This window comes from Callospermophilus lateralis, chromosome 13 (genome assembly GCF_048772815.1).
Source record: "Callospermophilus lateralis isolate mCalLat2 chromosome 13, mCalLat2.hap1, whole genome shotgun sequence".
Classification (NCBI taxonomy): Eukaryota; Metazoa; Chordata; class Mammalia; order Rodentia; family Sciuridae; genus Callospermophilus; species Callospermophilus lateralis.
This window is the reverse complement of record NC_135317.1, coordinates 105,953,761-105,976,818: the sequence shown is the minus strand read 5'-3', so window position 1 is coordinate 105,976,818 and position 23,058 is coordinate 105,953,761. Positions and strand designations below refer to the sequence as shown.

Sequence of the window (23,058 nt, the reverse complement as noted above, 5' to 3'; positions counted from 1 at the left end):
AACCATTCTGAAAAACAAATGGAGATTCCTCAAAATACTAGGAATAGAATTACCATATGACCCAGCTATCCCACTCTGTGGTATTTATCCAAAAGAACTAAAATCAGCATACTAGACTGGTACAGGCACATCAGTGTTTATAGCAGCACAATTCACAGTAGCCAAGTTTCAAACCAACCCAGGTACCTGTCAACAGATGAATGAATAAAGAAAATGTGGACTGGATGCGGTGGCACATACCTGTAATTCCAGCAACTCAGAGGGCTGAGGCAGGAGGATCATGAATTTAAAACCAGCCTCACCAACTCAGTGAGGTCCTAAGCAACTTAAAGAGATCCTGTCTCAAAATTTAAAAACAACAAAATGTTTTTAAAAGGGCTGGGGATGTGACTCAGTGGTTGAGTACCCCCTGGGTTCAATCCCCTGTACTAAAACAGAACAAAACAAAAAATTTTAAGAAAGCAAATGTGGTATATACACACAATGACATTTTATGTAGCGATAAAGAAGAATTAAATTATTATTGTTATCCATTTGCTGGCAAATGGATAGAACTGGAGATCATTATGCTGATTTCCAGCCAACTTTAGAAAGTTAAAGGTCAAATGTTTTCTCTCACATGTGGAAGATAGAGCAAAATATGGGAAAAAAGTGTGTGTAGGGGGATGAAATTCCATGAAAATGGAAGGGAGATCAGTGGAATAGAGGAAGGAGGTAGAGAAGGAGGGAGGAAGGATAGAAATAGGGAAGAACAGTGGAATGAAATTGATCTAATTGTGCTGTGTACATATACAAATATATTACAGTGAAATTCACTTTTATATATATCTACAGAACATTAATTAAAAAATTATAAATAAATATAAGGAAAACCATTGGAGAGGTAGGGGAAGACCCATGAGGGAGGAGAGAGAGAAGTGCTGGGGACTACAATGGAGCAAATTATATTCCATGCATGTATGATTATGACAAATGATCTCCAATATTATGTATAACTATAATGTGCTAATACAATTATGTAAAAATTATAGATACAAAGTCAGAGAGCCATGGGGATGGGCCTGTAGCCCAGTGCTAGAGCGCTTGCCTTGCAGATGTGAGACCCTGGGTTCCATCCTTAGCACCACATAAAAATAAATAAACAAATAAAGATATGTGTCAATTTACTACAACTAAAAACATTCTAAAATAAAATGTCAAAGAGTCAAAAACAGCTAGAATAAAATTTCATCAAAAAAGAGGGATATATTGTTTAAAAGACTTTTTTTTTAATGATATCTGCACTAAGAAAGAACACCAAATGATTTTGAGGGTAATGGCTCAGGAATGACTTGCTATAATTGGTGCTTCTACCCCACAATGCAACAATCATACTTGATATAATGGAACTATCTCACCAAGTTGCTGCAGTGTTATAACAAGAAATAAGCAACAAGAAATTCAATGTCAAGATTAAGAAACAAAAAAACAAAACCAAATCCTGAAGATCTGGTAATATAGGCTCAAACTCCTGCACAGACTTTGGCTGGACTGGTGTCTGGGCTGTGCTCTCCTACTTTCTGATTGCCGGTATCTACTGAACCCATGTTCTTTTGAATTTCCCACCTGGCCACTCTGGACATCCGAGCCTGTAACCCTTGTGCTAGAGTGTAAGCTGAACACTGGACTCTGTTGCTCCCTCCTACCCCTGAAAGACAGTTTGGCAGTGACTGATAACCCATATTTACCATAAGCTGAACTTTCATTCTGAAGATAAATAGGATTTAAGTGTTAAAATTATCAGGAGCTGAGAAATGATAGAAGCTTACGTAACTTCCTGTGAGTTATAACATTTCAGCCTTAAAAAAATAAAAGAGTAGGTGAAGAAGACTTTCTACTGATAAACAGGGAGCTTTATCTCTGAAAAGTTACAAAAGCGGTTTTGTAGCAGGGCAAAAACAGACTGATAAGGAGAGCTGCCCTCTGAGGTCAGACTATGCACTAATTGGCCTGAGGTGGCTGGGGTGGAGCTGCACAGTGGTCAGTCAGGCCAGCCCTGACTCAATGCTTCCTGGCCTCACGGAGCTTAAAAAAAAAATGATGTGTCCGAACACAAAGCTTGCACTCTTCTAACTTTTTAAACATCTTGGGGCATTCCTATGCCAGAAAGTAGCCTTCTTTCCATTGCATTCACAAGCTCTCTAAAGGACACAATATGATATTTTTTTTTTTTGGTCAGGTGAGAGATAATTTACCTTTCTTCCTCTGAAAAAATGGGCACTCATCCTTTTCACATGTGATGAAATGTAAGCTCCCCCTTCCTTGATCTTTGGTTGTGCTACAGCTTTTTAAAATAGCACTCATCACAATTTGTAATTAAATATTCATGAGATTATATGATTAACAATACTTTCTCCTAGGTTGTGTGAGAAGCATGTGAGATGTGGGGTCAGAGATTGTACCTTTTGTCAACTATGTGAAGCTTAGAAAGTTTCTTAATGCCCTATTTTAGCTTTTTCTTTCTTATTCAGAATTTAAGATAACATAATCCTTTTCCTGGATATAATAGGAATAATAATTATTTTTGATGGATTACGAGGACTGAAAAATATATATAAGATGACCAACCCCTAATTATTACTCTGACAGCCTGTGGCAATATGCTTTTGTATTTTAGCCAAGTATTTTCTTTCCCAGTTGCTTTATAATTTATACAGCCTCTTTCTCTATGTTTTATTTTGGATAAGATAAATATCTTAAGTGTTCTCGAGTTCCTTAATACATGTGAGAAAGAGTGAAATTGGTGATTGCTTTCCTTAGGCTGACATGAAGAGGAACCCTGGGCTGAGTCCATCTAAACAGCACACTTCCCATGTTTCTGGAGGCTGGAGGCCAGAGGGCAGCATTGAGCACACTGGGCTCTGGTGGTGGTCTCTTCCAGGTGGCAGACTGCTTTCTCTTCGTATCCTCACCAGCAGGAAAGGGCAGGAGAACTGTTCTTGGGGTTCCTTTTGTAAGGACACTAATCCCATCCTGAGGGGCCACTCTTGTGACTTAAGCACCTCCTAGAGGCCAGGCCCCTCAACCATCACGCTGGGGTTTAGGATTTCAATATGAATTTGGGGGAGACACAAACATCTGTTCCACTGTAGTGATGCATCTATTCTAAAGGTGATAAAAACTAGCGCCAGGGGTGTGACTACTCATAACCTACAGCAAGATGAGTACAGGTCAAAGCAAAGGGGAAATACCACACAGTCCCCACTTCCTAACCAGTCCTCAGTACTCTGGTTCAGCTCAATGATGACACCATCATCTGCTGTCTTAGGCCCACAGCTAGTGCCCAGGCTCAGCCTGGTAATAGGAGGGTGTGTGTTGGTGGCCTAATTGTGATGGGCCTTATCTCCAGATTTCTTGTATGGCTCCTCAGTGCAGACGCTACAATTAGACACCACTGTTTGAATGAGAACCAAGCAATGTAAACATTTAGGAATTACCTCAAGCCCCAGAGCACTTGTGCTAGGTACGGGAGTATGACAGAGTTTTTTATGATACCTTGTTTGTGAATGGTCAGTGGTTCACAGCAGGTTTATTTAAACACATATTGGGTTTCAAATTTTTTTTAATGTGTACAGTATGATATTTTGATATACATATAGATTTTGAAAAGGTTATTATAATCTTAGAAATTAATATCCATATAATTGAGCAAAGTAAATTACTCAGAATTTCACATTCATATCAGTTAAATATAAGAAAAATTTCACATGATTGAATGCATGAATTTAATTAATTTTTAAAGGTGAATTATGGAATGATTGGTGAACAACAGATTTGCAGATAGGTGATAGATATTCTGTAAGCAAGTAGTGAGGACTACTAATGAGACAGTTTGGGGAAAATTTTATCAATGCTTTTGTTTTTTCTCTTCAAATTATTTTGCCTTTAGAATAAAGAGGCTTTTATTTTTTATTTATAACCTACATAGTATTAAGTGTGAAATAAAAACAGCTATTTATAGGGAACATTTTTGAAATGCATTTTTTGTGAATTGAAAGAAAAAGTGAAGACTAAAGAAGAAAAATGGGCAGGAACAGCTATTGTGTGAGAGCACAAAAAGTCCTTATTCAGCCTCGGGCTAGAATAAATTCTTTGCATGAGGGTAGTCCTTGGTTTCATATCTACTCAGTTCTGTTCGCTTCCTGCTCAGTCCATATTCAGCTTTGAAATTTGTTTGCTCTTATCACGTGTACTAATTATTTTGCCAAAAGGCTCTCAGCATTTTTTAAAAATGTAAAATGGTGCATACAAGCTTGGGGAAATGAAATCCCAAAAAGCCTTTTTGGTTGCCCATTAGGGTGCTCATTCATTAAGTTGTCTCTTTACTTATTTTTGTGAACAACTCCTTCCTCTCCATTTAATAAACTTTGTGAATGGTTCAGTGCATTCAAAGACTCAGAGCACTCTTTTAGAAGCTATGACTTAGGCAATGGGCAATTAAAATACTGACTGTTTTGCTAAGAGCCTGATTCCATTGCACAAGGCATGCAAGCCTTTTTTGAGGGGAAATTCACATTTTTGAGAATTTTTATACTAGTCAGCAGTTTGTTTCAAGTTTTATCGTATTTTCAAGGAAATAGCTACATAATACTAAAATTAAAATTTAGGTGAAAAATAAAAATATAATCACTACATTATGTTCATTATGTCCAGCATTGAAATATTTTAGAAAAGCCTAGAAGATTAAGCTTCCATATAGAATTTAGTAACACTTAGATGCAAGGAACAATCTCTAGTGGGGATTTTTTTTTTAAATTGACAGAGTTGGGTTACCAAGAGATATCTAAATATTATCAAACTAATTTTGTGGTACAATACTAATAAGGCAACTCGCACATTTAAAATATGTCAATATAAATTAAATGAAAGAATAATATTAAGATTTAATATGAAACAAATGTTCTAAAGGTAATGATCAACACAACTTTGAAACATACTGAACAACAAAATGTGCTCAAGGGTATGAGTTTTACCACACCATGCACCTTCAGTGCATGCTTTGTATAGTTTCTGAAATTTTAGCCTCAAATTGAAACTCTATTAGTGATAGAAAAGTTGCAAATGATTAGGTACAGTTACAGATGTTTTATTTCTTGATTTAAAAGCATATTAAATGTATTTCTAAAGGCAGCATTATTATGAACCACAAGTCGTCTCTTCTGCCAGAAAGGGTTCCCATTCTAGTCCTGCATTGTTGTGGTTTCTCAAACCTATCCCACTGTCTTGATCCCCCGCAATCCATCTCTCATATGTTCACCTCTGAGATAGAAGAATCGGGGTTTCCATGTAGCTGTCACAGCACATGGTTAGTTTGTCCCACTTCTGAGAAAAAAGTCTCAAAACTCAGAGGAAGGCTACAGGTGAGGGTGTGTGAGACATGAAGAGGGGGAGGCCTTATTTCATCACAGAGGGCCTAGTAAAATGAACAAAAGCTTGTCTTGTACCATGCGGGGCTACTTACTAGATTTGCATCTCATTTCCAAGACAAAGTTTACTTTCTCCACCCATCCACACTTGGCTCTCCTAGATTCATGGCACCAGAGGAACTAATAGTGCCAGTAATCTGGTACAGCGGAAGTGCTGAGGCATTTCAAGTAATTTTTCGTAAGAGACTGTGGTCTGGGGGGTGGAATATACAAGCAAATTAATGGTAAAGGCGAGGGATGATGTTGCAAGGTCCATTTGCTGTGCAAACAGTCTAGTGGGGAACAAAGTCCACAACTTGCACCTCCTCCCCTGTTAGAATCAGAACCTGCAAGGGACACACTGACATTTTGAGGTTTTCTCCTGCTCTGCACTGCTGAATTCCTCAAGCAGTCATCTGAAGACCTCCAGAGTAGATTAAGTGGTTGTTTATTATGCCACTGTGTGATTTTAGGAAGTTAGAAGAGAGCCTGTGGACATTGCCCTTCCCAGTATTGCCAAATTAGCTTTTGAAGATGGCTGCAGTTTCACAGATAATGCTTCATTGTTTTTCCTCAAGCCAAGGACTTAGTTTTAGATTTAGTTTGTGGGGAAGGTAGTTCATTAACCTGTGATCTATTACACTTTAGTAAGAATAAATTTAACAGTACTTTACATAAAAAATAATAGGTGTAAAATCATTTCCTAACTCACAAATTATCAGGTATTAAATTATTTGCACACGATTTGAAAAATCCTTTTTTACTGCCAGAGTGAATATTTGTTGATTGCCTATAACATGCTAGTCATTGTTCTAAGATTTCATGACAACAAACATGTATGAGATGAGAATGATTCCTATCCTCATTTTACAGATGAGACACAAAGAGTTTAAGTAACTTTCCAAAAGTCACAGCATTAGTGTCTTAAGCCAAGATTTACACCTGACAGTCTAGTTCTTGGACTCTCCTACTCTCCTACTCAGTTCTTCTCCAAGAAGGTGTGAAGGTAGGATCATGTATGGAGGGGGGAGAATTGTAAAATATGAAAAATCTGAAGTCTGAACCTAAGTCTTCTTTCAAAGCTTATGTTTCTAACCACTCTGTCCAAAATTCAAATACTACTATTTCTAGTGCCACCACCATCAAACACCACTTATGTGTGTTATTTGTGTGCCAGGCCACCCCCTTGGTCAGGTTATTCCTATGTCACTATGTCAGTAATTCATGGCCAAACCCAGTCGGCTACCTATTTTGGTAAATAAAGTTTCATTGGCAAACAGCCATGCTTGTTCATTTATATATTCTGGTCGCTTTTGTACTGAAATCTCGAGTTGAGTAGTTATAATAGAGATCTGTGGCTTGCAAAGCTGAACATATTTACTAGTTGCCTTTTTACAGAAGTTTGTTGACCCCTACCTTAAACCATCACTTAATGTACATATTATTATCATTCCCATTTTAAGATAAACATTTTGGAATTCAGAGAGATTAGGTAATTTGCCCACCCAACTATTAAGGAGCAAGAATTAATGAAAACCTAAGGTCTAGATGACTCCAGAGCTGGCTCGTTTGTTTGTTTATTTATTTATTTTTGCATTTCTGAAACTTATAAAGGCAACAACTTTTATAGTTACCATTTGTGGGAAAGAATATTTCCCGAGTAACACAAGTTAATAATACCAGTTCTAAATTTTGAAATGCCATAAGAATACGCCATTGCCCTTACCTTCTGAGAACTTACTGTACTTGACCCCTTGAGGATGGATGCTTAAGGGCTTGTCTGCCTTATTCTTAAAGTGAACTTTCATGATGTCTCCAACTTCAGCATATAAAGTAGGTCCCAGAAGTCCTACGGAAACAAAGATTTTGTGTTTCAGGATCATCAATGACAGTGGTGCCAAGTGGGAAAAACATGTAGAGAAACTCCAGAAGCAATTGTTGTCATTCCTCCTGGTCCTGAAGCTAATGTGCTTCTCTTGAATTTAGAAGGCCCTGTCAGCACATTAACTCTCCACTACATATAGTCAAAACTGGGTGTGGAATCCTTGGCTGGACCCAGAGCAAGTCAAGAGAGCAGGGGAGACCTTTCTGACCAGGTCCCACTCTGATCCACTGCCTTTCCTTAGAGACTGCTATTTTTTAAATTAATTAATTTATTTTAATTAGGTATACATGACAGCAGAATGCATTTTTTAATTTATTGTACACAATTGCAGCATGACTTTTCATCTTTCTCTGGTTGTACACAACGTAGTATCACACAATATGTGCAGAAAGACTGCTATCTTTGGTAAGAAAAGAAAGATCATTTTCAGGTACACCAGGGATGTGAAGTAGTGGTAACTTTATATTTCTCTGAAGTAGGAGACCCCAGAGGCCTAATTCACACAGCTCTCTGGCCCTGAGGCAAGTTCATAATTCCTAAATCAGAAGTGTATTTCTGATTGTATCCAAAGAACCATGAGAAAAACAGCCTGGGAAGAATGAGAAGAGACAAGGTAGATGGAGGTGAGGTGCAGATCATGCAAGGCCCCATGGCTATGGTAAGAAATTTGGATTTTCTTCTATATAAAATGGCAAGTCACTGGAGCTTTGTGTAACAGAGATGGGCAGACATGTTTTAAAGGTCCATGCTAGCTGTGAAGAGAATAAACTGGTGGGAAGAGTGAAAGCAGAGGAAGTCCCATTTCAGACAAGTGACTGGATCAAGTCATCTATAAAGCCTCTTGGGACTGGTTTCCGCCTATTAGAAATTGCAGAAGTAGGAGAAGGAAGGGATAGCAGTCATGGAGTCCCACCAGCATTCACTGGCAGTAGTGATGGTTAATCATGCAGCCTCCACACTCCCCCAGACGGTCAAGCACCCTGGGCCCTTGCCTTAAATCCTCACAATAAATCTTTAAGAGAGACATTAGAATTCTTATTTTACAGGTAAAGAAATTAAGCCTTGGAGAATTTAAATATCTTGCCCAATATTTCACAATTAATGAGAGGCTAAGCCATCATTAAAACGGAAATCTAGCTGAGCTTTAAACTACCTCTTCATCCTGCACTCTCCACTTTGTATTCATTCATTCAACAAATATTGATTGTCCACATCCTCCAGGTTTCAGAACTGCCGCGGTGCATGAAGAGTAAGATACACTCCCTGCCTTTATAAGAACTTGTAAGATAGTAGGAAAGACAGATTCTGAAACTGGACCCAAGGACACTCAACCACTGAGCTTTTCTCCAGCCCTTTTTATTGTTTTTATTTTGAGACAGGGTCTTGCTAAATTATTAAAGCTGTACTCAAACATGTGATCCTCTGGCCTAAGCCTCCAAATTGTTGGGATTATAGGCATGCACCACCATGCCCAGTATAAAGACAGATTTTAACAAGTGATTATAGAAATATGTAATTATAAACTGCAGTAAGCCTTATGGCAGAATAGTACAGGGTATCCTGAAAAGTATTAGATGAGGGGATCTAGTCCACTCTTGCGCAGGGAGAGGGGTAGGTTTGGAAACACTTTCCAGAGGAAGTCATGCTCTAACTGAAGTCCAAGGGCAGAGAGGCCAAGAGATGGGCAGGGTCTTTCTATGGAGTGGGATTTGCATGTGCAAAGGCCTTGAGATGCCAGAAAGCTCAGCCTATTTGGAAAACTGGCAGGAGGCCATAGAGAGCTTAGGAGGTAAGAGAGCAAAGTGGAAGGTGAGGTGAAGACCGCATCCCTGGCCCACTCATTCAGGGCCTTATAGGACTTCTAGACAGTAGTGGTGGTTACTACTGTATAGAACAGTATAAACTTGCAGTGACCTACTAGTGTTCAGAGGCTGTCAAAGAGTTTGCAGCAAGATACAACATGGACCAGATATCGATAATCTCTGGCTGCATTTGTGGAGAATGATCTGGGAGAAACTGGTGTGAGAACTCCCTGAGAAAGGTTTGTAGGTGCACTCAGGTTATGGTGGTGGAGATGATAAGGAGGGACACGAGAGATCCTTTGGGGGATTAACTTGTCAGGACTTGATGGGCTAGAGCAGGGTGGAAGGTGAGGGAGATCAAGTTGCTGTGGATGGTGATGTTTTGGTTTGGGGAGTTGGGTGGATGAAAGTGCTGTTCTCTGAAATGGAACATACTGTGGGATTGTTAGGTGGATGTGGTAGGCAGAATAATGTCCCCTCCCTCCCAGAGAGGTCCATGTTTTAATGCTTATGATATATTAGTAAGCTACTTCATATGGCAAAAGGGACTCTGCACATGTGATAAGCATTTGGGGAGGAAGAAGTTTTTCTGGCTATGGTGTGGGCCCGGTGTGGGCCCAGTGTAGTCACAGGGTTTTTTTAAGAGGGAGAAAGAGCATCTTAGAAGGTTAGGGCTGGGGATGCAGTTCAGTGGTAGTTTATAGCCTGGCATGTGAGAAGCTTCAGTTTAGTCCCAACCTCTGCAAAATGAGGGAGGCTGGGGGCAAAAGAGAGAGAGATGGGAGGTTAGAAGATGCCACTCTGCTGACTTGGAAGATGGAGGAATACACAGGCAGCTTAAGTAACTGGAAAAGGCCAGGAAATGGTTTTCCTCCAGAGCCTCCAGAAGTAAAACAGCTCTGGATTTTAGCTCAGTGAGACCCATTTTGAACTTCTGACCTCCAGAATTGTAACTGTAAGAGAGTGAACCAGTTTGTGTTGTTTTTAAGGCACTAAATTTGTGGTGATTGGCTCCAGCAGCAATGGTTAACTGTAACCTATCATTTCTGATATAGAGGCCCTATCTTTCCCTCACTTGTCTGCACTGTTGTCTTGTTCCCGAGAAAGAACTCCTACTCCTGGGGTTTATATTACTCCATACCTGAAGCTTTCTTTCATTTGCTTTATGTTAGCTCTGCACAGGACCATGGAGGTCATGTAGTTCCATACTCATTTTAGAGATGGTTCATGAAGTCTGGGAGGGAAGAGTAAATGGTTTGCCCAAGGTAAATCAGCAATTTGGTGGCATTGCTGGGACTAGGACTCAGCTCTTCAAACTCTGGGGCTAAAGCTTTCTTTCTCACTTTCCACAGAGCAAGCCAGACCCTCCCCTTCCTAGAAAAGTCCAGAATTCTTCCGCTTTATTGGCTCCTGAGCATGTCTGACTCCACCACTGACCTCTGTCTGGCTGCTACCTTCCATCTTGGCTCCTCCTGGAAGTCCCACTGGCTACTCCCATCTTCCTGGCTTCCCATGAGCCCACAGTACTGGCAGTACTACTGCACCCTGTGCCACATTTGTTGCCATGGTTCCCTGGCCTGGTTAATCTATTTGTTGGCATCACATGGCTTTAAATGCCAGATGCCCAGAACAAGTCTCCTAAGTTATTTTACCTGAACAGTTTGGGGATTTTATTCAGCTCCCTTCCAGCTTCTTCAGAGTTAAGCAAAACTAAAGGGTGTTTTCATGGATGCAAATCAGATTCCTTAATACATGCAGGCAAACACATGTCTGAATATTTTTGAGCTGCTCTTTAGCTCCTCCATAAACCCTTTCCACCTTCCCCCTCAGTACTCAGAACTTGCTGGGAAAAGGCCTACCTTGGAGCTTGGGGAAAGAAACAGAGCATGTACCCAGTTTCATGGAATTGAGAAGGTAGAAAGGATAGCATGAGATGAGCTAATCTAGTCCCCTGCTCTCCAGTGAACAGTGGATTACATGATACAAGGAGCAGCTATTTTAAAACTCTTTTGGAGACAAACATTTCATAATCTTCCTTGAAAAGATTCAGAAACCCATCACTAGCTCTTTTAAAGCCTGTGATAAAATTTCTGATAATGAGCCTTGCCCTCCACCTGTCCAGTGCCCACAAATATCACTGGACTTTAGCCTTGCTCCATCCACAATTACAACAACTTCTGAGGTCACCCTGCAGAAGTGCAACACTGTGACTTGTTCAGGGGTCAGCCAGAACCATACCTACCAGATGAGCAGAGCAGAAAATAAAGAAAAGGTACAAATGATACAGGTGGGGGCTGGGGAACTCATATGGTTAGTGGCAGTGTTCACATATAGACCTTCTCAATCAAAATCTGAGGTTCTCCTTCACACCAGCTCTGCTTCCTTGTCTCAGCTACAATACCAACTCCTACTTTTCAGGACTTCATAGTTAAACAAATTTGGGAATTCAAGAAAAGATTGCATAAAAATGGATGCTAATATGCTTAGTTCACCTAAAACAAATGCAATCTGAGATATGCAGGAGTTGACAGAAAAGTAATACTTAAAGTGAAATGAACTTAAACATGAACCAAAGGCTGATTCATCAACTCTCAAGGTCCACTTACAGTTAATAAGGTTAAATAGGAAATTACTGTAAAAGTTTATCGTCTGAAAGGATTTCCATCACAGTACTCTTCTCTTATTGCTTGGAAGCGCAAGCTGGCAGCTGTCCTTTCTATTACTGTGGCACTCAGTGAAAGTCCTACCCAGTGAATGTCCCACCCAGTATGACATAAACATTTAGTTAACTTGTCAAAAGCCACAAAAGGTACAACCTCAAATACCTGCTAATCTCTCTTTTCTGGGCCTAAGGACTGTTTCCAAGCCGATTTTCCCTTTTACCCACCTACAATTTAATTTCGTTAAACAGTCCTAAAGTATATACTACATATGCTAAGCTTGGAACCGAAGAATGAAAATGAATGGGCTCTGTGATAGAGGAGATCCTTCACTTGTGTCCACGCTACAAGCTAACTTTATGGGCAACCTTACTGCTCCTCCTATCCCCCAGAGAAGGCAATAGCCCTTCTTCTTAAAGCTGAGACAGCCCAAGCTTTGAATCCCAGCACTTCCTGCTTCTTCTAAGTCTAGCTCCATGAATTATTCTCTCTCAGATGTCTTTATCCTCACCCTTTTAATTGGAATCTTCCCTAATATATTAGATTTCTGTATTCTGTTTTATAAAACTCCAAAATATCCTTAGACCCCTAATTCTCCTCTAGAGCTAACCTGTCTCTCCTCCTATTTGAAGCCAGATTTCAGGAAAGAATGATCTCATCTCTTCAATCTTGTTGCTCCTTTGAATTATTTTACCTTTTCTCCTTAAACTCTCCATGAGTGATCTCATACTTTCTCAAAGCTTCATTTACCATCTTGGTTCTGATGTCTCCCAAATATTTATATCTAGCTTGATGTCTCTTCTGAAGGTCAAACCGCTGTCTTCTCATTTGAGTCACTAGGTAGATATTCCAATGCTATCTCAAACCCCAAAACTTTCCTCAAAACTTTCTCCTATTTCTAAATTTTCTTTATCATTGAAGGGCAGCATATCTGTTTGGCTGTTCAAATTAGGAGTCTGAGTCAATCATAATTCTTCTCTCTTCCTCATTATCTACATATAATTTATTACCAAGTTTAGCTCCTCAATATCTTTGGAATCATCTGATTTTCTCTACCTCAGCTTCTCTAATGGCCTCTTACCTTGACTGACCCCAAAGTCCCATCACTTGTTTCTCCGGTGTGGACTTGGCTTTCTCCCACCCATTCTCCTTCTAAAGTACAAATCCAAGTCTCTCCTGTATACATCCTTTCAGAGCCTCCTATTTTCCTCAAGATAAAGCCTTTCTATGGTTTCAATCCAGCCATGTCCCCATCTGGTTGCATGTTTTGTCAATTTCTCCTTTGATGTTTGTGCTGATCCAGTTATGGTTCCCCTAATACACCATGCTTTCTAACTTCTGAATATTTACACGTACTGCTTCACCTTGGTTTAAAATGCATCTCCATCCCTAATCACTACTTGGATCCTTCTCTTTTTTTTCCCTTTAGCTATCAAGTTAGAAATAGGAAGATTTTCATGACTACTAGATTGGAGATGGATCTCTGATGTCCCACTATAGATCTCTCATTATAGTTTTCCTTATTTCTGTTCTGTCATGACCTTTCTAATTATAGGTCATCCCCAATTACTAGTTTGCTCCTGGTAGTCAGGCTCTAGGTCTTACCCACTTTTATTTTCCTAGAACCTAGAATTTCATAGTTCTTAATACACAGTGTTAAAAAGAAAAAGAAAATTTAGATGTATATTTATTTAAGGATAAGTGAATATGTAAATGATCATATACAAAGAATATATAAATGAGTTAAGAAATATAGGTATGTAGATGCCCATAATACAATGATATATACAATCAAATAGAGATAACATTAACAACTACTATAGCAACAATAATGATAACATAGCTAACTTGTTATTGAGTTCTTAATATGTGTTAACATTATTATAACTACTTTGTATTTGTTAGCTCAGTTGATCCTCAAAACCATCCCTGGAAGTAGGAATTAGTTCATGGTCCTGGGGGTATATTTAAGATGGCAGAGGTATTTCTGCTGGTAGAGGGTATGTACCACGTAGTTTCAGAGAGAACCTGGCCCTGGTAGATAGTTGTGAAAGCCACGGTAGAATTGAGGTTGTAAGATATACTGGGGACATTGAGAAGGAAAAGCAAAGGAAATCAGAGGGAAACAAGGCACAGAGACCTTAGGGAAGGGATAGTGTTAAATATCCTGGCAATGGTAAAAGAACTGGAAAGAAGTTGTGGGCACTGACATCCTCATGGTCACAGGGACCCTGCTTTGATAGTGATTTCAATGAACTCTATCTTATTGTACCATAGTAGAGAAGGGATATAAGGAAAAGAACCTGAGAGGAATGATGTAGACTCCTCATTCAAGGGGTGAAGGAAAGGAGAATAAAGGACAAGGTCATCAGGCTCATGGTGAGATTTCTTTCCTTTCAGGAATTTACCTGATTATGGTTTGGTTTTGTTGTTTTTGATTTTTGAATGAAGGGAAGACTAGTTGAGGAAAGATTTAAGATTAAGGGAGATCAGAGGAGGCAGGGCAGACTGGGATGAGTCGGAGAGGTGGTGGTTGAGTGTGGGTAGATGACAGGCCTCTGTTTGGCTAAAGAAGTGTGGTGGGATCATTCTCAAGGGGACACAAATGAAAAAAGTTCTTCTTTGATGGTTTCTCTCATTTCTGTGGAATGTGGTTCCATAATTAAGATCCTAGACCCCTAATCCACTTAGTCTCTGTGATCAAACAAACAATATAGATGAGAAAGAGATGCAAAGAATTAGCTATACATACTTCCTTTGAATGAATTCAGGAAGGCAGATTGAAACAAAAGATCATGCTGTTAAGACACATCTGTGCCTTTCGGACCAACCCACAGCCCTGCGGAGATGTGTTTGAGCCCCCTTTGTCCACTGTTGCACGCACAGTGCCTGATTCAATGCCAAGCCCCCAACAGCGCTCCACGGTGGTTTGTTAGATGAATGGGTAAAAAGTCAAACTCCTAAAAGTTTTGTTTAGCTATTCTGACCAAGACTAAAAACATCACTGGTTTCATGGGCATACAATGTGTACCTTTTGAAAGGACCCCCTAATCAGAAGGATCCTTGTTTGCTTTAATGCGTTGCTGTCACTGTTTTGAAAATTCTTAATAACATGAGCAAGGGGTCCCACACTCTCACTGTGCACCAGGCCAACATCCTATATATCCAATACTGGTAAAAACACAAACACACACATACACAAACACACACAAACACACACACACATTCTAAATAGGTACTTTAGACACAGATAAATAACACATGATCCATAAAAATTTATGTTTAAAAGAAATGATTAAGCAAATAAATAAATATATTTCAGCCTACCTGAAATGCTGGATCGAGGTTTTTCTTTCTTAAAATATGCTTCATACTCTCTGTAGACTATTTTCTTAAAGAAAGTTGTAAAAGGATTCGAACTGGAATCAAAACACAAACATTAATTTGAAAGATGCATATAATATCTACTCATATTATAACCAAGTATATCTCTCATAACTTCAGATGTCTAGAATGACAGTGTTTTATAGATAGGAACAATAAGTGTAATTAATGAAATAATTATTGGACTCTTCAAAAATAGTATGTTGTGATCATATTCTTTCATAAGTTTAGAATGCCCTAATGATGATTCTCAGAATCAATTTTCTTAAAAGGAACCTAAAATCATTGTATGAACTCAAACTTTAGGTTAGATTTTAAATGATTAAAAATATGATCAAGTCACTTGAAAGTAAATAGGTGAGCTATTTTCAACTGATCAGTCAAATACAATTTTTCATAAAACACTTCCTGCAAATTATAATTTTAAGCCACTGGGAAATGTTATAAATTTGTATCCATTTGTTGGACCCTATTTCTGCTTGAGAGGGTGGAGATAGCTAATGGAGTAAAACTCAGATTCCTGTTGGAAACAAATGAAAAAACTATCTTGGAAAGATTAAGTAACTTTCTAAGGAAATACAGTTGATATATGACAAAGCCAGGATCCAACATGGTTAAAATCATTTCCTCTCCTCTGTCTTGACCCAGTTAATCTCTATTTTAATCTTTATTTCTACGTTCAACAGGGTTCTGAATCATAATAACTACAGTACCATATTCCACAGGAATGACAGAGGTTCTGAAAGGAGAAAGTACTGCAGGTGGCCCCCTTGTCAACAATTGACCCATCCTCCTTTCCTAACCCAGGGAAGACCTGCCAGCACAATGTGGTCCTCACATTGTACATTTGATCTTTTGTTTTGTATGCTTTGGCCTGCATCTATCCATCCCCACCCCAAGGCATAACTACCACATGCTACAGGGAAGCCAGGACAGAGCTCCTGTTCCACCCATAAGTAGGCAAGATTAGTGTCAGAAAGAGTGTTATTTTCTATGGGGTTTGAGGGAGTAACAGTTCACTAAGGATGTGGGCATGAACTTGGATGAATCATCTAGAAATGCAATATTTAAAATTATTATCTTTTAAAAGAAAGAATTTCTTTGTACATACGACCAAGATAGTATATAATGCCCTCTTATATAACCCAGTTACAATGGAGTTTTTAAAAGAGTTACTGTGATACATGGAAAAGACTCTCAAAATATTACTTTTTTTTTTTGAAGATTGCTTTGGTTCTGTAATTGCAAAAGAGGAACACAGTTTTCACAATCATCTAAATTGTGATGCTAAGTTAAAAAATAAAAGTGATCGCACTAGGAGGCTTACCATTTAAAACAAATAAAAATAAGATTAGCTGGAAATATTGGATAGACCCTATGATTTAGTTAATTTCTAGGAAGTCTCATTTTAACTTTTCAATTGGAAAAATATAGTTTGCAACTGAAAGATATGGTTTGATATTATTTAAACCTCCTCTTACTGACACATGCCTTTTAATAGTAACCTTACCAAAATATCTAGGGTAAACCATACTCCAGGAAGTGATTAAAAGAGAAAAAATTAAGAGTCACCGTGAACAGCCATGAATAAGCCAAATATGAAGCAGGACAGAGTGAAAGTACTGAAGTGTCGCATTTACATGGACTGATGTTTTAAAAGTCATTTTTAAGAAAGCAACAAAATGATGGCAATAGTTATTCAGCTCAAAATAATTATCTGCTCAAAATAAAGTACAAGGTGCACAACTTTAGTTTTAGGAGATGAAGTTATGTGACAATGGAATAAATAATATGTAACTAGAAATGCCATAAAAATACTGAACTAGTAAAAATCTGGAATGGGAGCTGGTAGGAAAGGCAGATGAGGGAGCTTGGTGTTTGTGAATCAATCAATATTTTAAACCGACAATCAGACTACTAACAAAACTGTACTGAAAACAAACTCACGAAAAGGAAGCAGCGTCTAAACAATCAAGTTGAATATTTTCCACGTTAGTGGAGCAAAATTAGCACTCACCAAGTTTATTATGCTCTTCATACTTGATTAAATGTACTTATTTACCTGAAAACACACACACACACACACACACACACACACACACACCTGTGGAATTACAAAAGTAATATTCTCTAAAACATTAGATTATCCACCCTGGCTACCCCTCCTGGACACCATACCTGAATTACCTTAGATTTGTGTGCTCAGGGTGGTAGTTCCAGTTGATGCCCTGAGCTGCCACGTAGAACTGCCTCAGCTGTGCTGCGTCAGCCCCGTGTCTCCCCCAGCCTGCCCAGCAGCTGCCCAGGACCACCACTACCCAGAGGTGTGGGCAGCCTAGGAGCATGGTTCCTTCCCTTCTCCTGCCCTCTGCCCCCCTGGGACCAGCAGGGCTTGCCTGGCAGCTTGAGGTGCCTGGTGCTGCACTGTGAACTGTCTTGGCTGCAGTGAGCTCTGGGAGGCTGTGGGTGGCAGTGTCCTCCTCCCCTGCAGCCTCTGGCTCACCCTCCCTCCCAACTTCCTGGGGCTTGTCCCTGCAGGGGCGTGGTAAGATCACTGTCCTTGGTGAGGAAAGGGACAAGAGGGAGAGTTAGTAACTGTTTTTCTACAGGTAAAGAAAAGGCAGGCAGAGATGTTGCTAGAGGATCCAATAGGAGGGACAGTGCCCAGGAATTCACAGGCCACACTTCCCTGGCTGAAGCTACTGGAGCAGTAGCCTCCCACCCTCCATGGTGCGTGTGTCAGAGTTTGTGCTTACCAGACTCTGCAATTCCCAGTACACTGAGACTCTGCAGCCTTCCTACCCCCAGTGGAAAGGGGCATTTTGTCTGATACTGGGCACAGAAACATTGTGCCCTCAGGTTGGCAATGAGTCCATGAGGAAGCCTACTGCTATAGATCACTTGGCCAACTTCTACCCAGGCACAGTTGTCTTGATAAGGGTTTGCTACTGGTTAGAACACAGCAGAGCAGAGGGCTTAGCTGAGATAATCAGTAGTTCAGATTTCAGTTCTGTTTACTAATTGTGCTCTTGGGCTCAACTCTCCAGACTGCGGCTTGACATCTGCACAATGGGGTTGCTAAGACCAGTTTTTCCTGAAAGCATTGTTGGAAGGATTAAAGAATATTGCCTAGCACTTAGAAAGCACACAGCACATGTTTATTTCTGTGATTATGTTTTCCTGTCTCCAGGGCCCCTCATATTTCCTGAAGGATGTATTTCACAAAGGGTGATTAAATCTTTTTCTGCTGTTGGTAGAGGATCTGAGAATTCTATTATCTGAGACATCATGATGACTCATCCCAGGGTACCTGGATCTGTGTGCCTCCAAGCTTCTGCATATGCTTTATGCCTTCAATTCATTCAACAAGTTGTGGTCTGACACCTCCAAGAGGTACTATTTAGTGACACCAGGCTTCTCTGCCACTCCCCTCCGCAGTCTTCTCTTTCCCCTTTTGCTAATATTATCTACCAATGTAGAATTTCCTTCCTCTTTTGCTTGCCCATTCTTTGAAGTTCAGAGTTCTACCTGTCTCCCTGATGGTGGACTCAAATTTGACTTTTCTATTTTATGAACTCCTACACCACCATTCAAATAATACACTTCTGTTGTTCACCTTGTATTATACTGTGTGGGTTTCTGTTGTACCCCAACTAGGTTATAAGCTGCTCCAGGTCTTACACTTCTATACATTTGATTTGTGAACCGGTGATTCCCAAAGTCAAGAGAGCATTAGGATTCCCTAGTGACTTTCACAAAGCGCGGATTCTGACTCAGGAAAGACCAGTGGCATATAATACCTAGCCTAGTGATAGACAAACAAGAAGCAGTTATGGATGCCAAAGGCAGTATGACTGAAAAACTTTTTTTAAAGCACCATGTGCCTAAATCCCAAGGTTATTATCAATATTCTTGAAAAAGCCTTGTAATCTTTAGGCTGCTTTACCATTTTAACTTGTATATTTGTTTATATGTACCCAGTCTATATGATGTAGTCATTGGGTTACATTTCACCATGACAAGACAACTACAGTGCTTGGTTCTCTAACTTTTGCATCAATTCTGGATAAACACTATATAACTTTCACTGATCCACTTATTAAACATGTGATTTAAAGAACAGGTAAAACACATTCATTATTTCCTGTGAAACATTAAGGTAATGGAGACTTTCTGTTTCTCTGACTTTCTCTTGGACCAGGGAGTGTGATGTATGTATTTGCCAGCTCATTGACAGGTGGAGCTGTAATTAGGACAACTATAATCATGCACTACACTGGTGCCAATAGAGTGATGTATACAGACCTTATTGAACAAAACATCAAACAAAGAAACATGGCATTTGGGGGCAAATCCATTTAATTGGTCTTTGGGTCCTTTGATAAGATCTACAGTGAGATGGAGCTTCCTGTTCTGATTCTTGGTCTTCTATAGCCTTGGGTACCATCCCAGGTTTCTCTGGAAACCTCAGCAACAGAGGTCTAAGGCTCCTCATTGACAGCAACCACTGGAGTTTCTGGGAGATCCTGCTGGGGTTTCCTTAAGTCAGAGATGTGCCTGGCTTCCAACACTGCAGAGAAGCCTTCCTTAACCCCCAAATAAAGGGGTATTTTCATTTCTCCAGTCTAGTCTCCTGGTGAGTCAAACACTCTGGTCTCTTTAATTAGCTGGTATTTCCAGTGACAGCCATGTTCAAGTCCACAGACCACAGCACAAACATTTGCTCTTGGCGTCAGCAGCTTGTGTTGGAGGAAGAGCAGAGGTGGAGCAGGAAGGGGAGGGGGAGGTCAGAACATGGCACAGTCCTCTGCTCTGGTCCAGAGTTGGTCTAAAGGAGAGTCCATGCCCTTATCCAGGGGTTTACAGAAAACTTCCACAACTGTGCTACAAGTTAAAGTCAAGTTTAGCAGGAAGCTCCATGTTCACCAACTAGGATCATGAGAGGTTGGGAGATAGGCCTCTGAAAATGAGATTAAAATAAATCAAAATCAGTATTTTTCCTTTAAAAAATAAAAGAAATCTTTCATCATATCTCTCCTCTGAGGCTCAAGACAATCTTCTCTTTCTAGATTGCAGATTTTCTACTCAAGGCTACTTTCCTTAAGAAACTCAGCTATTTACTGTGCTACTCTGGAAAAGAGTGGTAGCAGTTTCCGATTTCCCAGCAAGTAACAGAGGAGGTTGTCAGGGAGCAGCCACAGTGTCAATCAATACACCTAGCAGCCAACAACAATACTGTCACATTCCTGGAGTAAGGGACCTACTGCTGCAGCACTTCTATCCTGGAGGTTATGGAAAGGCTTGATGACTCCCCCACTTCAGTTGCTCCACTGACATACCTGCCTTCCATCGCTAATACGATCTCCTTCATGGCCTGAAGATTCAATACCTGCTTAAGATGTATTACTTGATTATATATAGAAAATCAAGGTTTTTATTCTTCCATTTTCCCAAATTATTCTATTCCTTCAAAAATATCTTCTTAACTTATCAACCCTTAACTTACCTTAAGGGTTCGGGTCAAATGCAGCATTTGTAAAAACTCCGTATGTTCCTAGGTGGCTAAAGAACAGAAACACAAGGATGACTTGCCATATAATGCTTAGTCCTCAACAGTCCTGCACACATATTGTCTACATAAACCATGCATTACTAGTCCGCCCCTGAAATTCTGTCTGTTGTAATAAGAGGAAAAAAAATGCTAAAGCAATTTTAGAGATCTCATTTAACAGCTCTAGATAATTTGCATTGCATTTTACTCTGTTACTGTTGATGCTTTATGTGCAGAATTTCTGCTGTGCCCTCTAAGGGGCTGTACCCCCTTCTTGGTGAGAAGAAATAGTTACAAAATTCTGAGCTTTGAGAAATTGATAATCTAGCATTAGTTTTCAAAGAATGGTGATACTGCCCCCTAGGGGTGTCTTTTTTATTTCATAATAATCAGAAGTTCCACTGACGTAGTAGTCCTGGGTCAGGGTGCTGAAATGTCCAAACAGGTACAAGATATAAGAGAATTGTCCTACATCGCACACAGCTTTGGAATGTCTACTCGACATTCATATAGGCCAGATATCTTTGAGCCTGGAACTTACAGACTTACATATAAATATTTAGCATTTCTTGCATCTTTTACAATGCAGTTGTGAATTAAGGGAAGATCATTGAACAAAACATCAAACAGTAGGTTGTACAACTCTACCGTGATTGTTTGCTACTTTGAAACATCAGGTCTGTGTTGGCCATGCTGCTGATGCCGAGTCCCTGACACAGCATTCCACCAGCCCAGCTCCCCAGCTGATGCTTCCGAGTGACGCTACAGGGAGCAGAAGCTCTGATGGCCTTGGGGCACCTTAGCTTTGGCATTTGGCTTCTACTATGACCACCTTCTCTTTTATTCTCCTTTATTAGGAGAATTAGGACTTTTGCTTATTTTAAAAGCATGGAGTGTGGCCGGCATATATTGTCTGTGTATCTTACTTCAGGATAGTCAGGAGGACACAGCAAAAGATTTTTTATACAAAGGTGGCAGCCATTATGTGTGATCTTCCTGACACAAATCAGAAAGTCAAATACAAAATCCACTCAGTCAAAGAACATTTCCATCTCACCTTTGAGGGTTCAGGGGACATTTCCCATCATCTGAAATAAGTGGGAAAACACAAATGATTGGTTTAAAAGGAAAAGACAGAATCGAGATGAAGGGGCAGTCATTAATGATCACAATGACTGGGGAGAGTCAGGAGAATGACTTTCAGGTGGACTCATTCTGAGGCGCATTGGGAGCAGTCTACCAGAGACAGAGGACCTGCTTTAGGCTAAATTCCGTATTTCACAGTATTTAACTCCAGAGTCCTCTCACCTTCTTCCTCTTGCCTTTCAGTTAAGAAAAGCTCCTCAAGCCTCTGAGGCCTTCAGCCTCTTGACACTAGCGGGACTCCTGTTGCTGCACCCTGAGGATCCCAGCTGGGATCACACAAACCCATCACACGGGGCAGTGGGGGTTTCCCCTCCCTGTCACTTATGTGATCAGGCACTTCTGGCCTTAGTCCAAACCACAGCCTCTGGCAGTCGACTCTTCATATGTGGCTGTGGTATTTACCTGTTACCTGGTCATGGAATATCCAGAAGCATGAAACCAAATTAGGATAAGACCAGGAAAACAACTCCCATCCCCAACAGGCGAATTTGTATATTATCAAAGATACAGGAGGATAAGGGGTTGGTGGTCCCTTTCCAACCTAGAAATGTCTCTAGAGAATGAATTGGTGGGGGAAAAGCAGGAGGAAATACTGATTCCTATGGTCATGGAGACTAGGATCTAGCTGCCAGGAGCTCTTGCCTCTGCCTTATTGATCTGATCAAACACAGTTTGCTTGGAGGGATTGGTTGTAGCTCTTGGTATACCTTTATGGTCTTTAAGCAGAGCATTATCCTTTGTCTATCATCTTAGTCATTTACAGGAGAGAATGTGAAGGAGCTTTGGAAAAACAGCTCATGGCAAGGGTAGCTTTTTGAATGTGAGGAGGCAGCAAGTTAGGAATAGGTGTTGAAAGAGAGCTTCAACATCAGCCGAGGTTTCAACATAGCTGCTTCCAGTTACCCGGATCTGAGCTTCAGTTGACCTTTGGTGCTTCGCACTACTGTCTATGAGGAGCAATAGCAAAGATCCCTATTAGACAAGTTTATGTAATCATGTGCAGGCACATGTCACGACAAATTTTAACTCTTAAAGAGATGGGCTGTTCCCTCTTTTATTCCCAGGTTAAACTTCTCTGTCTGCTGAAGAGTTTCCCTTACAGTCTTCATCCCTTTGGCCACTTCCCTGCTTAAGTCCTGCATAGACTCCACGAGTTCTTAGAAGAAAATGCAGACATCCTAGCTCC

At 40.1% G+C, this 23,058-nt stretch overlaps 2 protein-coding genes across 2 annotated transcripts in view; both read right to left on the bottom strand.

Moving 5' to 3' along the window:
• F5 (coagulation factor V) overlaps positions 1 to 17,548 on the bottom strand; it is a 64,087-nt gene extending 46,539 nt beyond the window's left edge. Inside the window, exons 1-3 of the mRNA XM_076831581.2 lie at positions 17,363 to 17,548; positions 15,119 to 15,210; positions 7,171 to 7,293 (exon numbers count right to left, since the gene is read on the bottom strand). Coding sequence (XP_076687696.1) covers positions 7,171 to 7,293; positions 15,119 to 15,210; positions 17,363 to 17,520 — 373 coding nt within the window. The 5' untranslated portion in view covers positions 17,521 to 17,548. The remainder of the gene's footprint in view (positions 1 to 7,170; positions 7,294 to 15,118; positions 15,211 to 17,362) is intronic.
• A 3,134-nt stretch (positions 17,549 to 20,682) lies between these two features.
• The window catches only part of Selp (selectin P), a 42,031-nt gene continuing 39,655 nt past the window's right edge, over positions 20,683 to 23,058 (bottom strand). Inside the window, exons 14-15 of the mRNA XM_076872949.1 lie at positions 21,784 to 21,814; positions 20,683 to 20,737 (exon numbers count right to left, since the gene is read on the bottom strand). Coding sequence (XP_076729064.1) covers positions 20,683 to 20,737; positions 21,784 to 21,814 — 86 coding nt within the window. The remainder of the gene's footprint in view (positions 20,738 to 21,783; positions 21,815 to 23,058) is intronic.